Source organism: Astatotilapia calliptera, chromosome 1 (assembly GCF_964374335.1).
Source record: "Astatotilapia calliptera chromosome 1, fAstCal68.1, whole genome shotgun sequence".
Taxonomy (NCBI): Eukaryota; Metazoa; Chordata; class Actinopteri; order Cichliformes; family Cichlidae; genus Astatotilapia; species Astatotilapia calliptera.
In genome coordinates, this window is record NC_137422.1 from 3145849 (window position 1) to 3164783 (window position 18935).

Here is an 18935-nt window from a genome sequence, read left to right on the forward strand (position 1 = left end):
AGTTATGGAAGCAACACATTAACAAGAGAATTCTGAGTAAAACCAAAGTTACTTTCCCTAGTAACTAGTTACTTTGAAAGTAACGAGTAACTTGAAGTAACTGAGTTACTTTTGAGAGAAGTAACTAGTAATGTAACTAAGTTACTATTTTAAAGTAACTTACCCAACACTGGTGAAGAGTGATTTTATATTTCGACCAGATGTTACAAAAATAACTAACAATAATAATGCTGCAACTGCTCAATTTCAAAAGCTGTATGTGTGAAAGTTTTTTAAGTGTCCACATGCAGTTGCTTGGGTTGGCTTAATTGGTGATTTTAATTAGCCATAAGTGTGGCATGTGAATTTGAATAGCTGTCTGTCCCTGTGTGATAATCCAGTGATGTGTCCAGGGTGTACTGTGCCTCTCACACTATGGCAGCTGGGACAGGCTCCAGCCCACCCCCAAGCCTGAATTGGATCAACGGAAGACACCAAGATCTTAAACATTTGACACCCCTACGTTATAAGTTTTGAATAGGTTTTCGTTTTTGACCCATTAGTGAGGTGGCTGTTTATTGAAATCTATTTTTCATTGTTACAAAGGTTTGGTCTGCGTCCGAGCATCCCATGACGTAATTAATATGCGACATGAACGCTGCAACAAAGGTGGACATCAAGGCAAGAATATACCTGCTGCTCGGTCTGTGGCTTCTCGTCAGACTCGGGGATCATGGCGTTGTTTTTTGTGGCCATTTTCCCCGTTTCTGGGTTTCAAAAAATTTGGTTCACATATTCGGAACCCCGGCCGAGCAGGTACTTTTTAATACGTGGTACCAGGTGGTATGACGTAATGGAAAAACCATGGCAAGTCGATCTGAGTAGGTAGTAATGGAAAAGGAGCTTATCGGGTCACACTTTGAGAACCTTGGCTAGGCTGTTTTACAGAAGAAAAGATTCCCCAACCCCCAAATTATAGAGCAAGTTAATGAGGAAATAGAATCGACATTATATAGCAAACTTTAGTCTCAGTGACTGCTCAGACCAAATTCGGACCACATGTCACATTCAATCATACATTTATAAGCTTCTTTTGGATTTTTCTCTGCACATCACCCTGCAGATGAATGTTTGCTGTGGCACTGATTTTATACCAGATGCCTTCCCATGTGTCTGGGTTTGGGACTGGCACTCAGAGTACATTGGTTTTGGGCCCCCTAGATTATGTCTTGAAATCTTTTGCACATAAAGAAAACTATCACACCACAGAGCCACACTCTATATTACTACAGCACTTTATTCTATGCACTTAAAGCACTTTATCTGTCTCACATCCAAGGCCAGTTTAGAATGATCAATTAACTTAATGTGTACACCACTGGACACCGCTGCCCAAAGGTGAACAGAGGTAGTGTATGTACAAATTTCATCTGTTCTCTGCAATCCTTCCTCCAACCACAAGCATCACCACCCCAACAACCGCACTCCAAACCCCACTGACAACTTCACTATGCATATGGTTCATATACTGATATGGAGTTTTAAGCTGTTGTCCATAAAGAACACAGTCTCTTGTAAAAATAACAGGAAAGCTGAAAGGATTTAAATAGTCACCTTTCATTTGAAAACTAACTCTTTTTAAATGCTTAGAACATATTGGTTAGGTCCAAGAACTGCTACTGAAAAATTCTTTGTAACAGAGTAGCAGAATTATTTGGAGCTTACAATTTAGAACTGATAAATGTACAACTTCTGACAAAATTCACATGTAATTCTCTGGATGTGTTGGTGGTCAAATCATTAAACATCTGAAATGTGCTAAATGAAAACTAATCCCTCTTCATAGCTTTCAGTGTTATCTGTCGTGTAATGGAGAACTGTATACCTCTCACACAGAAGTGGCAGACTCGAAAATGAACTTTTTCATCAAGACTGGAAAATGTGAAATGATTATCATTAAATTTAGGCTATGAAGAGATAAGAAGTACAATGTAACTAAATTTCCCATTGCACTAATCTTATGAACCTGTCATTGGAGTTGGGGAATGGTTCATATGTCTTTTTTCTTGTTCTGCAATCAGCTGACTTCAGTGCGTGTGCATTAAGGAGAAACGAGCTGTCTGCAGCTTCTGAGCAGTAATGAATATTACTTAAAGCTTTATTAAACGGTAAATGACCTGTATTTATATAGCGCTTTAAAAGTCCCTAAGGACCCCAAAGCGCTTTACACAACCAGTCATCCACACATTCACACACTGGTGATGGCAGCTACATTGTAGCCACAGCCACCCTGGGGCGCATTGACGGAGGCGAGGCTGCCGGACACTGGCACCACCGGGCCTTCTGACCACCACCAGTAGGCAACGGGTGAAGTGTCTTGCCCAAGGACACAACAACCAAGCTGTCCAAGCCGGGGCTCGAACCGGCAACCTTCCAATTACAAGGCGAATTCCCAACTCTTGAGCCACGATCACCCCAATTATTAAATGAAAGGACAACAATACGATGGTGCAAAGTACACCCAGGACATAAAGAACTATCCACTTCCGCTGACATGATATAAACTCTTTCAAGCACTAGCATGGACAGCATGCTTACACAAAATGGCAAATATTCCAGAATGATGTTAAAGCTGGAATATTGTATCACGGCAAAGCGTGTAATAAACATGCTGGTAAACCATTTGTACTTGAAATGGACATTCATACTGAATTTGCAGTACCAGCAGGGGGAGCCAATATTTAAAGCCAAGAAGTCGCTAATGACCAAGTAATGTCAGTGTCACTTTGTCATATAAACAATTATGCTAGGTGGATAATGTGTGTTTTCATGTAAATGTCTCAGTGACGTCTCTCTAAATGCTTTCCCATGGTCTTTGGAATTAGCTTGAAACAAAATAGCCACCTCCACTTGTACTGGAGCATATTCCAACTTAAGCATGCTTTCCCATCTCATGCTAATGAGAAGCAAAGCACGACACACACAGGGTGGGCATTAGACCCTTTGCCGTGATACTGAGTTGAGACCAGCCAGCTGCCAGAGCTTGAACGTCAACGGGTACAGAAGCAGTAATGACAAGTCAGGTTTGTAGCTTCATAGACAACGTTTTTGTTCCTTTGCTGTTAAATATGTTTTGAGCTTGTTGCTTTTATTTTTGTGTTCTTGAACAAAAATATCCAGTTTTTCCTCATTAGGACAGAGATTTGATTCACTTAATTTATAATTATGTGACAATGCATCTCAGCCATCTTACAGAGTAATGCAAAACTAATGTAATACAACACAACAGTCACAACATTAATGCGTATTTAAAATGAAAGTTATCCAGATTCACAAACCACAAAAATGTGGGATCAACCAATCTGAATAGCAGATGGATTTCAAAACAAGCCAGGCTGTAGGTGTAGCACCAGGAATATACCAACCACAGAACACACAAAATACACACTCAATGTGTGTATATAAAATAATTAACCTACATGTTTTAAGCAGAGAATAAGACACAGAGTAAGCTCAAACTTTCAAATGATTGTTTTTATTAGCACACAGCTAAATTCAGAAGCTACTACTTCTAGTATAAAAGCTAGAGTTTTACACCAGATACCATCCCTGATGCAATCCCAAAGGATTGTGTCTTTGGCTGGAAACACAATTTTTACTCACAAATTTAACACAAATGGAGACGCCAGGCATAAAGCAAAAGTAACCCATGCAAAATAGACGACTGATGGTTTAGCTGCAAATCTTTGCAAATTTGCAAATGCCGCAAATTTTGCAGCATTTAGGTGCATTTAAATATTGCACTTCCTCTCTCTTTCACCACAACTTTGTCTCTGATCTAGAGGGTGCACGTACACATTTACTTGTGCCTCTGATGTGCCTGTTATAGAAACTGTGATGAGAGCATACTGTCTGTGAGTGAGTCACACCTAATGTGTGGATTCTGGCCAAATCACTCCTTTACTGTTTCACACAGGGAAAGAGGTTTGGAAAGTTTTTTCCCTTAATAAATGAAATCATCATTTCACACCTATTTGCATAGGTTATCTCTGACTAATATTAAAAATCAGGAACGGGGCAAAAATGTTTTTACGGCACTGTGTGCCTGCACGTATGAATAAGACACTCAGAGTGGCAAAAATGTTAAAATGCCAAAAAAATACCCTGAAAATGGATTTGAATAAGAAATCAATATTAAATCTACATTAACCCTAATAGAGCTCCAGTTCATGAACTGTCAACATATGTAATCGCCCACGGCTCACCTGGTTGTATAGGGCACAGATGTGTAGAGCAGCATTTCCCGAGGCATTCTGGGCGCCCATGTCTGCTCCATAGAACAACAGATGCTCCAGGTGCTGCACATGGCCATGACGACAAGCCTGCACATACACAAAAAAGTCAATTGACGCTTCCACTCGAGAGAAGTTGCAGTAAAATGCCTCCAACACTAGATGTCAGTGTGCTGCAAAGGAGATAACATCAAAATGAGACGCAGCTGTACCCTCAGTTTGAACCCAGTCATGAAAAGATGGAAGGATAGGATGAGAGGAGGAAGGCTTAAATAAATCCGATAGCAAATCAAAATGCAACAGAATGTACAAATGAAGCCATCTGGTGTTAAAAAACAGACTGAGGAGGAAGTTACTGCGCTCATAAACCAATTTCCTCGTCAATATCAGTGAAGTTAGGAGTTATAGTGACGGGTGCCAGTTATTGTGTGAGGAAGAGCTTATTGTGAAATGGCCTATTTACTCTGGAGCTTCTTTGAGAGACTGATGGGTCTGTCAGAGGAGAAGATCAATAACTGCTCATCAACTAAAGCATGTTACAGTGAAAAGAAATTCATTATTACAGTATTCAGTATCACGCATCTAAACCCTTTCACTGGGCTCATCTTTTTGTCGTTTTTGTAACATATAATATTGAAAAGCCTAGAGCACGTGGTCCTGTGCACGTGTTCAGAATTTTGAAAAATTGTTTCAAAATTCACCAAATTTGTTTTGAATAAAGACTTGACACAGGAGCCAACACTCATGGGAAATCCAACAAATACAATAAGGAAAATGGTCTGGGAAGCATTGGGGACTCCAGCCCTGAGATCTCATATGAAATCTGGCACTAAACAAGCTCATGAACATTTTTCTGTATTAAATGTTTTGCTAAGTGAAGAATCCTAATATTACAAGTTTTACCATCATAACATACTTACATTACCTAAAGTAGTCACTATGTAGAGTGGCCTTATTCAGAATGACACACACACACACACACACACACACACACACACACACACACACACACACACACACACACACACACAGATACTGTGCCTGCATTAGGCTGGAGCCACTCTTTGGGGGTTATGGCTCAAAAACACTCCTATTACCAACTGCTCCTGATGTTACTTCAGCTCCTGGTACTTGACTTTTTTCCAGTGCTTCTTCATTCTGATGCTGCTGTGTAATGTCTGCTGGGTTGTCACATCTATTGCAAATTCTATCTTCTGCTCCTTGTCAGCTGCCACTGTGTTTGACTGGTTTGCCAGCAGCTCCTCTTCTGTCTGGGGTCCCACATGATCTTAGCCCCGCTGTTCTCAACCATCTTTGGTGGTGTCTCCTATCAGGAATTGGGGATATCCTAATCCACATGTGCCGCAGATGTTCCGGTGCACTTTTGCATCCACTTGATTGTTCCTCCCAGTGAACGCTGAGAGGCAGATTACATCCTACTACTATTTGCTGAATACTCTCTGTGGCACCTTTGCACAGCCTGAACTTGGGTCTGTCAGCTGTGCTAATTCAATTCAATTTCATTTATTTAGCACCAAATTACAACAACAGTTGCCTCCATGCACTTAGAGACAGACTGTAGGCAGACTCCTGCCTCTCTGGATCTGGTGCTTGGGGCCTGTTCTCATGCTGCCATGATCAGGGCCTCTGTGCTTCCCACTTCTATTTCACATCACAATTTGTCTTCAGTTGTGTGATGTACACTTTGAGCAGCTTATCTTGGGGGGAGATTTTATTCCTATTGTTTGAGCTTCCTTCTTGGCATCTATCTTAGCTTTTGTGGGTATTTGGCTATGGCTGACCGTCCATCTTCATCATGCTTCCCATTGGTCTGTGGGACACTCAGCTACTTATAACTGTTCTCTTTGTCCACTATCCTGCCACTGGACTAAATGACTACAGACCCGTGGCTCTGACATCTGTGGTCATGAAGTCATTTGAGCGCCTAGTTCTCTCCCATCTCAAGACCCTCACGGCCCCCCTCCTGGACCCCCTGCAGTTTGCATATAGAGCCAACAGGTCTGTAGACGACGCCATCAACATGGCCCTACACTTCATCCTGCAGCATCTGGACTCCCCAGGAACCTACGCCAGGATCCTGTTTGTGGACTTCAGCTCTGCCTTCAACACCATCCTTCCAGACCGAGACAAGCTTTCCCAGATGAATGTGCCTGATCCCATCTGCCGGTGGATCACTGACTTCCTGACGGACAGGAAGCAGCATGTGAGGCTGGGAAAGAATGTCTCGGACTCCCGGACCATCAGCACCGGCTCCCCTCAGGGCTGTGTTCTTTCTCCTCTGCTCTTCTCCCTGTACACCAACTGCTGCACCTCCACCCACCAGTCTGTCAAGCTAATCAAGTTTGCAGATGACACCACCGTTATTGGACTCATCTCGGACGGGGACGAGTCTGCCTACAGGAGGGAGGTTGAACGTCTGGTGTCCTGGTGCAGCCACAACAACCTGGTGCTGAATGCCCAGAAGACAGTGGAGATTATTGTGGACTTCAGGAAGCACACAGCCCCACTCCCCCCCATCATCCTGACTGACACCCCCATCACCTCTGTGGACTCATTCCGCTTCCTGGGTACCACCATCACCCAGGACCTGAAGTGGGAGCCCACCATCACCTCCGTCATCAAGAAAGCCCAGCAGAGGATGTACTTCCTGAGGCAGCTGAAGAAATTCAACCTGCCAACACGGACGATGATGCAATTCTACACTGCAATCATCGAGTCCATCCTCACCTCCTCCATCACCGTGTGGTACGCTGGAGCCACTATCAGGGACAAACAGAGACTGCAGCGTGTTGTGCGCTCTGCTGAGAAGGTGATTGGCTGCAGACTCCCATCTCTGCAGGACCTGTACACCTCCAGGACACTGCGGCGTGCAGCTCGGATCTCAGCTGACCCTTCTCACCCTGGACACAGTCTGTTTGACCTGCTCCCCTCAGGCAGGAGGCTCCGGTCCATTCGCACCAGAACCTCTCGCCATAAGAACAGTTTCTTCCCCTCTGCTGTTGGACACATGAACAATAACCATATGACTGTACCCGCCACTAACACATGACCCTACGCTGTGTTCACTGCATCATTCCATGTTTGGCACTGATCACCACCTGCACTCATGTATATATCTTTCTACGTAGCACTCTTAATTCTTATTCTCATGTATATATCTCATGTATATCTCATGCACATATCTTTCCACATAGCACTTTTAATTCTTATCCCTACTTTTATTTTTTTCCATGTCTATTTAAGTGCTATTTATGACACTATGTTTGCACTGAAGCACCGCAGCAATTTCCTAATGTTGTAAACCTGCTCAACATTTGGCAATAAACCCCTTTCTGATTCTGATTCTGGTATCTCCATATATTCAGTCCAGATCACTTTCCCTATATTTGCAACCATTTGGCCAATGCTCATGGATCAGTGAGTTGATGTCTTGCCCACTCCCGGCATACAGTTTGATGTCATCCATATACAGAAGGCAGGTGATGGTCACTCCAATCCTGAATCTATTTCCATATGAATGTCAGTCCCTGTACTTTGACCCTCTGGACTGTGGGAGGAAGCTGGAGTACCAGAGAGAACTCATGGAAACTTCACACAGAAAGGTAGAGATGGTAGAGTGAAAGTCAGGAGCTTTTTGCTGTGAGGCAACAGTACTAACCACCGGGCCACCATACTGTACACCCTGAAGGTGAGCGGTGGAGCAGATAGAGAAAGCCTCCAACTACGCCAACAGGGTGCTTCTCTTCCATGAGAAGGAGCCGGTCTCACGTCTAAGAACAATCAAACCCTACTTCCTGATGGACCTGATGGCATCGCTCATCCAGGACCGGAGGCAGTCCTGGAGCTGGCTCTTAGGATGAGCACGGCCAACACAGACCCTTTCAAAGATAACCTACTTGAAATCTATCTATCAAATTCAAAAGATGGTGATATAAACATTAGTTCTCAGGGGAAAGGGGAGTTTGTTTATTTTCCTTTTTATTCTTTCTTATTCTGGGATGAATCGAGGAAAACTTTTAACTGTGTAACTGACTGATCATTGTTTTAATGCAACTTGGACAAATAAAAGTTGCTTCAAAATAACTATCAAAAAAGCATTTCTCTGCCAAGTACCAAGAACTGGTCTACAAGAAATGTAACATAAAGCTTTAATATCTCCCCAATAGGCTTGTGTTATTATTGTGTTATTATTATTATGCTGAAGTTAAATTATGTGATAAAAAATGATCTTTATGTGAAGAGATAATAATTGGCTTCTTGGTGGTTCTTTTGGGATAGAACTATAAAATAAAATAATTTCTTCTCAGAGACCAATACAATTCATTTCAAGATCAATTAATCTGTCAAGCGCCAACAATACAATAAAGCCATTACTGTCCAGTGAAGGGATAACATTCTTGTGTCCATGAAGTTTGTTACATTACTAACGCTCAGTGCTTTGTTTGCCTGTTAGCATGAAACATACCAGCGTATGGTGTTCGTTACGTTCCTTGATGGCATTTTCCAGAATTTTATGGATTAGTAAAGAAAACTTTACAGTCTGAGCCACCATCAGCCATCCTATACATGTAATTGTTAATTGACAGCAGAGTGTTATCATGTCTGAAATGGGACAGTTGGGGGAGGGCAGAGTTTTTGACAGCTCCACAAGGATAACGAGATGTAAGGAATCTGATAAAGCAGATGGCTTGAACGCAACCTCACACACGCTTTGTGGAGATGCTCACAGTTTGTTACTGCTGCAGAGTGGCTCTCTTTAAATGCCTTTATCTACTTCAACGGGTAACAGCTGCCAAGACAGTCGCCCACAGCCGGAGAAAGGCTATGTGTGTGCGTGCCTTACTAATACAAGCTGTTCCAAATAACCACAGAGGAAATTTTTTTAAATCTATTTTTATGTGCGTGTCTAGAGGTGCACGTCGTGCACAGGGTCGTACCTGGTGAACTTCATGCCAGCCGTTCTCGTCTTGGCAACACACAGAAGCGTGGTGGTTCAGTAGAAGCTCGCAGCAGCCTGGGTCCCCACCCACCACCACACTGTGATACAGGGGAGTCAGACCCCGGCTGTCCTTGTAGTCTGGAGAAGCTCCCAATTCTAGCAGCGTCTAAGGATGGACAGGTAAGAAAGTTAGACAGGTAGCTGCTACATTAGTATAAAGCAGATAAGCTGTGATTCTTTCTTTGCAAAGAGCTCGCAAACCTGCACACGTGCTGTGTGCAAATGTGAGTGATATTTCAGTTCACCTAAAGTCACAGGAGTCACTAAAACAGTTTTCTGGAACCAAGTTTCTTTAACATTTACATAAATTTATAATCAAAATATTTTTACAGACTCAAAGCTGTTAAAAGCTGATATAAAAGCTGATGCATGTGCACATGACACACACACACATACCATTATGAAACTGACTGTCCATTGTGAGATTTCAACGATAAAACACATTTTGTTTCTCTTGCAGAAGTCTTGTCTACACTCACCTATAGCCTTCACTTCACGAGTACAAGTACAGTTAGAGGCATCATCCCTTAATCAGCTCAACATGCTGTGAAATGACAGGTCTGCATGCATTAAGAATGCATGTCGGTTACGTTGCAGCAAAACATCTTCGAGCATGATCTATCAGCTGTCAGACTTTCATTGGGCTTCTAACACAAAGAAAGCCAGCAATGCACAAGTAAGCAAGTGCTAAACAAATGAAAGGAGAGGAACCTTCACCGTGAGTATAATCTGGTTCTTCGACCTTGCAGCTTTGTGAAGAGCAGTCATGCCATCTTTTGCCCTGAAGTCCAAATGAGCTCCTCCATTCTTCAGCACCTTTATGATCTCCCCCGCATTGTCCAGGTGAGCTGCAAATGTCAATGGGCTCTCTAGAAAAACAAGAAATAACAACAACAAATAAATATTTTAATGACTGAAATTCTGTCTGGAAAGAAGAGAGAGTGAAGAAAAAGAAAGTGCAGACTGAAAACTCAAGGGACAGCATGTGTGCTATCATTCAAACCACATTTTAAGATTTGCTTTTACTTTAACACTTTAGGACACCTGAGAAAATTAGCACTTGTTAAGTGGTATAAGCAGGCATTGTAAAGTGAAATCTGCTGCTGATGAACCCAATGAAAGTCATGAACCAAAATGCACTGATCAAATAATATTCTTCTTCTGTATACTCTGCACTTGGTTTCAGGCAGGTTTTTCCACTTATGGTTTTGATGATGAAGAATTGGAATCAGAATAGGCTGTATCCGGTCTTTACGTCTGACGTCATTAGCCCTTTTTGGGTCCAAACTCCACGTCAGGTCAAACAAACACTGCAGCATCACTCAGAGTTAAAAACTGTCTAAATTCTTTCATTTTTAATAAAATGATCAGCGTTGCTGCTTTACCAGGTGCAACAATTAAGTTTAACATCCAGGCATCCATGAAAACAGAATTTATTAAATTTAACAGAGTTAGAAGTTAGCAGGAAGTTAGCTCGCTAGTTTCCACCTAAGCATGATATAGCATGTTCTGACTGAGAGATTTCTAGAAAAATTCAAACGTACAGCTCTGCTATCACTTCCAACATAAATGAAGACAGAAAACTAAACAGCAGTGACGTTTGTAGCGTTACTGAAGTTGGACTAGCTGGTATATAATGATGTGCCACGTGATCGCTAGCTACACAGCTATGTTAGCATAACATAAACACAGTGAAGCTGGAGGATGAACGCTAACTTCTTTCCACTCGATAAAAGTTAACGTGAGGGTTCCTGATGGTTAGAGACAAATGCAATCGCATGGCAGGATGCTGTAAACAGACCAAACTTCAGTCAGGAGAACAACTGAGATAATCCATCCACAATACGAGGTTAGTCATTCATATACTGTTGCATGGGCTGGGCTGTAGTTACATCGTAAGGGTTTAAAAACGGAGCTTTAAAATGAACAGTGATGATAAAAACTGAGGGAGGTGACAGTGATCATTGACTGTTTTTAGGGGCTTTTTCAGATTAAATAGAACAAGATACAAAGCACTTAAACATGTTAGAAACACAAGTCTTAATAAACGCAGAGTAGTTTGGACCTGGAAGCAGGATTCATCACGTCATCACTTAAAGACTGAACTGACCAAGTATGTGTACAAATATGTAACAGAGTAGACGATAGACATGACTGACAGTTTGACATCAACATGACAATGGTGCAGAGTACAAAGATGCTGGAATAAATAAAAATGTGCATCAGCTTCTGCTTGGCTCATTTTTGTCCTTAATAAATCCAAAACTGACTCCCAGCTGCACGGTGCATTTTAACAAGATGTGTTTTGTGATGGTCTCGTGCATTTGGCTTCTTTTAGACTCACTCTTAGTACAAATAACACTTGACTGTAGTAAACTGGTGGATATACAAGTTTGAATGGACCTATACTTACATACTAAAATGAGGTAAATATATACGTGCTTCAGAAAGCGCAATCTGAATTTCAATGAGAGCGCTCTCATGTATACTTTCTGATGCAACATTTGGGAGTTTGTAAATTTTCATATTGCTTTTTTCACCATTCCATAATTCAAGTGGGGTTTCAGCACACCTTTCAGCGCTTACAGTCGAGGTTCAGGTTGTTACCTCATTTAAACTGACATGAAGCGGGCCGATAAAAACAGGTCAGTTCGCTGTCAAGACTAATTAGAGTAGTAAGGGATAAACTTTGAGGTGATTTAAACATCGACGAATGTTTCTCAATTAGGTCATCAAAATAAGACACTTTAGCAACAGCTGTGACCCAGTTTGATGATATATCAAACAGTCATGCTCAATCATTTCTAAACTGACACAGAAATCATCTATGGAAAGCATGTATGATTTTTCTGTAGTTATGTCAAAATAAATGATTTCATTCCAGCCAGCAGCAGTTCTTTCAGTTACCTTATTATATTGAGAGATAATACTGTCTCCTGCACACTTGTGTAAGTTTAGTTTGTCATTCTTGTAAAAATGTCACATGTGAGAAATATTGTTGTGGCAGAGCAGAGCCCAGTGTAGTGAAACTGGATAAGAGCGACCAAAAATTCAGTCGCTATGTTTGTTGTGACAAAGAGTCATGAGCACTTTTTGAGAGTGGGAAAGCTATTTCTCGCCTTGTACCAAAATGAATGGCACCAAGTGGGTAAGTGGCAGCTTCTGAAGGGATGGAAATGAGGCTTGATTTGTCCTACTGTGCTGACAGTGCAGACATGGGGAGCTAGACGAAGACGAGTGATTTTATTTTGTTTCTGCGATCACGTGGAGCTTTTGCTCACTGGCTGTAATCAATAGCTGGTACGAGCTGAGTCCTGAACACCAGAGACGCCTCTTCCTCTAAGCAGCAAGACATTCATTTAACAATAGCGCCCAACAGCTCTCAAAGCCCAATATGATAACCTCAATTCTCTGCCTAATAACCTCTTCTGCTCTTCTGCTCTTCACTCCATCTTTATTTGCCTTGGTAGACCATTTTTATGGCCAGTCTGTCCACTCAATACTGACCATGTTAAGCTCTCCAGCACTGGACATATTCATTAAGTGGACATAAATAAACATAATTGTCATCCTTAACAATCAGGTGAGTCAACAGCACTTAAATCGGTGCTTACCAAATGATTGGAGAGAGGTTTTTTGTGGGGGGTTGAACAACAATAAGGTCGACAGACGTGATCCCTTCTTACAAAAGGGTCTTCTGCTTTCTTTTGTTTTTTTAAAGGAAAAAGAGCAGCTTGATGTTTCTTCCTCACAGGCGGTTCTTCTAAAGTCCTCACGGTCTGATTAGCATCCTCTCAGGGGCAAGTACAGCTGAACCATGAGTGATTCTCTGTGCCATAGTAATACATGCCCTCCAGAAGCTCAGATCTCAGTGTAAATGTCTCCTCTTCCTCCTTGTTGTTTTTTTTTAGCAAAAGCTTTGAGAGTTTTCTGTCAATCCCATTGTGGTGTGAATAAGGCACGGCGGGACCACAGATCATCATTTAGAGCCATTTATTGTCATCAGCTGCAGCTCTTAAGCTGCCAGCCGCACATCACACCACAACTTACAACACACAACCCCTGCTCCCCCGGTTTTACCACGCCGGGTGTGATTGCAGATGCCGTGCAGGTGCGTCTGCACGACATCACCGACAACGCCTCACCACGCACCCCCATTGCCTGATTGAGGCCAGGGAGCCATCCGGCCAGACCTACTCCCCCAACCAGTTTCCAACCCGGTGACAGGACTGTGCTGGCAAGCTGGCACATCGCCGACCATGCCTCACCACACCCATTAACTGTTGAATCTGTACTGAGCTGGAGAGTGGGTGATATTTTAGTGAAAGGCTGATAGGACCAGTGCTTAGAGCAGCTGGTCCTAGCACACTTCAAATCCTGTCTCCCCCCACCCTGGACCCCCACCAATTCGCATACCGCCAGAACAGGAGCACAGAGGATGCAGTCTCCATCGCACTGCACTCTGTCCTCTCACACCTGGACAACAACAACACCTACGCCAGAATGCTGTTTATAGACTTCAGTTCAGCATTCAATACAATCCACCCCTCACAACTCATCAGGAAACTGACAGACCTGGGCATCAGTTCCCTCATCTGCAAATGGTTACTGGACTTCCTGACCAACCGCCCCCAACATGTCTGGCTGGATAACCGCTGCTCATCTACAATCACGATGAACACCGGTGTACCACAAGGCTGTGTGATGAGCCCTTTCCTCTACTCCCTCTTCACCCACAACTGCAGACCTGCCGGTGGTTCTAACACCATCATTAAGTTTGCAGATGACACCACGGTGACCTACAGGGAGGAGGTGGATCGTCTGGGTGAGTGGTGTGACACAAACAACCTGCTGCTTAACACTGAGAAGACCAAGGAGCTCATCGTGGACTACAGGAGGAATGCTGACCCACATCCGCCCACCTACATTAAGGAGACGGCTGTGGAGCGTGTGAGCAGCTTCAAGTTCCTGGGAGTTCACATCTCCGAGGATCTCACCTGGACGACCAACTGCTCCAAGCTGGTCAAGAAGGCTCACCAGCGCCTCTTCTTCTTGAGGACTCTGAGGAAGAACCACCTGTCCTCAGACATCCTGGTGAACTTCTATCGCTGCACCATCGAGAGCATCCTGACCAACTGTATAACAGTCTGGTACGGGAACTGCTCTGCCTCGGACCGGAAGGCGTTGCAGAGGGTCGTGAAAACTGCCCAGCGCATCGCCGGAGCACCACTTCCTGCCATAAAAGACATCTACAGGAAGCGGTGTCTGAAAAGGGCTGGGAAAATCATCAAAGACCCCAGTCACCCATCACATGGACTCTTCACCCTCCTGCCCTCTGGGAGGCGCCACAGGAGCCTCCGGACTAAGACCACCAGGTACCGGAACAGCTTCTTCCCCACAGCTGTCAGACTCCTGAACTCTGCCTCCTGACATCTGACCCACATTAAACTCATGGACTGAACATACACACACCCACAATGGACAACTGTACCCTCAAACACACAATAATAACATGGACTGAACCACCACTCACAACCACTAGCACTTTATATAGCCTCTGTAGAAACTATCTACACCCTCACTTACCTTAACTGCACTACTGTATAGCTCTGTGTAAATAATCATTCTGTACATTCGATAATCTTTAATCCTACAACTGTTTACAACTTGCATAGTTCCCATTTCTGTATAGCTGTATATCTCAGATTCTGTAAAGTTATTTATTTCATATTCTGTATAGTTTTTCATATTTATATCCTGTTCAAAGCCTGTACATACTTATAGTTATAGAATATTCACAACATACTTCATACCGTGTACATTATAACATACCATAATAGACCCATTTCTGTAATATACTCACATATCTATATTATAATATATATTGTAATATATCTATATCACTAAAGCACTTCTGGATGGATGCAAACTGCATTTCGTTGCCCTGTACCTGTGCATGTGCAATGACAATAAAGTTGAATTCTATTCTATTCTATTCTATATAAAAAGTCTGTAGCTTTTAAAAATAGATAAAGTTGTTACCGCCTTTAAAATACAAGTATGAATTATTAACCACAGTCAAGGAACAAATTTATGCTTGAACTAAGAGAACCCACCCCTTACATTTCCAAGAATGGCTTTTCACACAGTCTCTGGTGTGATGCTATGAAATGAAGGGTTTATGAGTTACATGTTGCTTGTTTAAGCATTAAAGCTTTTGGATATTAGCTAAGATGTTGGTATTATCATTATAGGAGCAGCTCTATTATTCTTCCATAATCATAAAGGGTTTTGGTTTTTTATTTCCCTGCAAACTTAGAACACTGAATGTGTGGGATTTTGTGTTTTACACCACCGCTCATCAGAATGAACAATGTTTACTGTTGTACTAAAGTGCATGTTTGGCTTCTTTCAGTTGAGTGGCACAGGTGAGTGCAGCTCCATGTTATTACAGGTCAGACATGTCTCCTAATGCATGCTTATGGGCCACACATGTTTACAACACCATAAACACAGGGACAATGGCAAATATTGATGTGCTGTTGTGGAGAACTTGGACTATCTGTGTAACCTCTCAAGGATCCAGCTATCGCCTCAGGATGTTTTAAAGCTCTCCATTATCTATCAAGATGATTCCACACTGAGTGAAAGCTCAGTGTGGAATCACTGAAATGAAAGCTATGCCATGACAAAGCCTGCACTGCATTTTATACAGTAGATGTAAATGTAAATGTTTTCCTGAACTCTTCAACAGTCATCAGTGATGATTTGATGGAAACTTTTTAAATTTGGATTTTCAGTCCAGTCCTTTGACTCTTTCGCCCTGTTTCCTTTTTTAGGTGTGGCATCTTGACAGCCACTCGAAATCCACTGAACGGCCAGATGATCTACACTGAACAAAAATATAAATGCAACACTTTTGTTTTTGCTCCCATTCCCCATGGGATGGACGTAGAGACCTAAAATTCATTCCAGATACACAATATAACCATCCCTCCCAAACAGTGGTCACAAATCAGTCCAAATGTGTGGTAGTGGGCACATCTGCCATATTGAGATAATCCATCCCACCTCACAGGTGTGCCACATCAGGATGCTGATCTGACATCATGAGTAGTGCACAGGTGTACCTCAGACTGCCCACAACAAAAGGCCACCCTGGAATGTGCAGTTTTGTCTCACAGCAAAATGCCACAGATGCCACAAGCAATGAGGGAGCGTGCAATTGGCATGCTGACAGCAGGAATGTCAACCAGATCTGTCGCCCGTGCATTGAATGTTCATTTCTCAACCATAAGCCGTCTCCACAGGCGTTTCAGAGAATATGGCAGCACATCCAACCGGCCTCACAACCGCAGACCTCGTGTAACCACACCAGCCCAGGACCTCCACATCCAGCAGGTTCACCTCCAAGATCGTCTGAGACCAGCCACCCAGACAGCTGCTGGAACAATTGGTTTGCACAACCAAACAATTTCTGCACAAACTGTCAGAAACCGTCTCAGGGACGCTCAACTGCATGCCCGTCGTCCTCATCGGGGTCTTGACCTGACTCCAGCTCGTCGCCGTAACAGACTTGTGTGGGCAAAAGCTCACATTCGATGGCGTCTGGCACGTTGGAGAGGTGTGCGCTTCACAGATGAATCATGGTTCACATTGTTCAGGGCAGATGGCAGCTGAGAATGTCCCAGTTCTTGCATGGCCAGCATACTCACCGGACATGTCACCCATTGAGCATGTTCGGGATGTGCTTGACCGGCGTATGCGACAGCGTGTACCAGTTCCCACGAATATCCAACAACCTCGCACAGCCATTGAAGTGGAGTGGACCAACATTCCACAGGCCACAATTGACAATCTGATAGACTCCATGCGACGATGTGTTGCACTGCATGAGGCAAATGGTGGTCACACCAGATACTGACCGGTTCTGGGTCCCCAGACCCCCAATAGCGCAAAAAACTGCACATTCCAGGGTGGCCTTTTGTTGTGGGCAGTCTGAGGTACACCTGTGCACTACTCATGATGTCAGATCAGCATCCTGATGTGGCACACCTGTGAGGTGGGATGGATTATCTCAATATAGCAGATGTGCCCACTACCACACATTTGGACTGATTTGTGACCACTGTTTGGGAGGGATGGTTATATTGTGTATCTGGAATGAATTTTAGGTCTCTACGTCCATCCCATGGGGAATGGGAGCAGTAACAAAGGTGTTGCGTTTATATTTTTGTTGAGTGTATAAGATCCTGTTTTAGGTAATGTCCATCTGCTGTGGATTTTTTTCAAGAACATACGGCACACCATGCTGAGATGCGGCAAATGTTTGGCTAGCAGCACTTGGGAATCATCTTGTTGGTGCAAAAATGCAATTGTATGCCAATTATATGCTTGTGTTATTACTGTTAATCGATCATTTTAATCACTGCCTTGCTTGCTGTTAAAAGTGATTTTTCTGAGAACCCTTGAGTGGTGTCTGTGGCATAATTACTTTAAGGCAATAACTTGATAGTAATGGAAAGATCACGGAGCAAGCCTTTGGTAAATGAACATGACCACTCACAGAGGAATAATAATACGCATACCTCTAATGCAACTTTATTTCAGTTTTAGGTCCGTCACCATCTGCAGTTAAGGTATTTAAAGGCCTTGCCATATTTTAAGAATATATCATCAATAAAAATAAATAGATAAGCACAACCTTTCAGAATCATAGGAAACCCCAGATGTACATGATGTATTTGACATGTCCTTCATTTCCTATTTTCCCTGAACACGTCTCATCCTATTCCATATTTTTCTGTTTTCACAGTCAGCAGGCAAAATGTTTCTGGACAACCACAGGCAGCGTGCATGTGCTTCCTGTTATATAACAAACGAATATTGTGTGTATTTCGTTTTGGTCTTTTGAAGCTCCTGTTTAAAAAAATGTGCCTGTGTTGCTCCTGATAGATTTCTCATCTGTTTAACAGAGAACACCGATGATGTTAAGTGGAAGAAGAAGTTCCACAGCAAATTAAGTTGAGTGAACAACAGAGTGGTGCAGTGCATGCTTGGAGATTATATGTTGTTGTACTTGCGGGGTGTTAGTCTCCTCATTCTGCTTCCAAGTGGTCCTGTGAGGACTCCTAACTATCATCCTGGCCTAGTGCAGCATGAAACACCTGCTCACTTTGATTTTATGGAACATTTGTGTGTTGAGTACACACTGACGTTAGGACATAACTCATTAGCTGGGTAGTAGCTGCCCACCCTCCATGTGTGGCTCCAAAGACACAGAGCCATGCCTCTGGCTGGGATAACTCTATTTGCCCAGGATGGAGCAGGCAGACCTAACCCACATTTTCCTCAAGGGAATTTCTATACACCACTCACATGTTCACACCTGGAACAAAGAAAATCCTTCACTGCTGCCCACAGGGCAGTGTCCTCCACTTCAGCAGGTTTCTGAAGCAGTGCACATGTTTGGTATTTAGTGGCTCCTTTTATATTTGGCACCAAGGCCAAACAGCTCTGTTTTCTCGGTTTAATTATAGAATACTTTCACAAGGCACTCTAGCTTGTCTTGAAGGGTGAGTTCAAAGCTTTTCTCGCTTTCTTTTTTGAGTTCAGCAGAATTGAATGGCTTCTTCTTTATGCCA

General features: G+C 43.0%; 1 protein-coding gene across 1 annotated transcript in view; it reads right to left on the reverse strand.

The window, feature by feature from the left end:
* shank2b (SH3 and multiple ankyrin repeat domains 2b) overlaps window positions 1–18935 on the reverse strand; it is a 334629-nt gene that overhangs the window by 204274 nt on the left and 111420 nt on the right. The window contains exons 6-8 of the mRNA XM_026194263.2: window positions 10003–10160; window positions 9230–9397; window positions 4245–4361 (exon numbers count right to left, since the gene is read on the reverse strand). Coding sequence (XP_026050048.2) covers window positions 4245–4361; window positions 9230–9397; window positions 10003–10160 — 443 coding nt within the window. The remainder of the gene's footprint in view (window positions 1–4244; window positions 4362–9229; window positions 9398–10002; window positions 10161–18935) is intronic.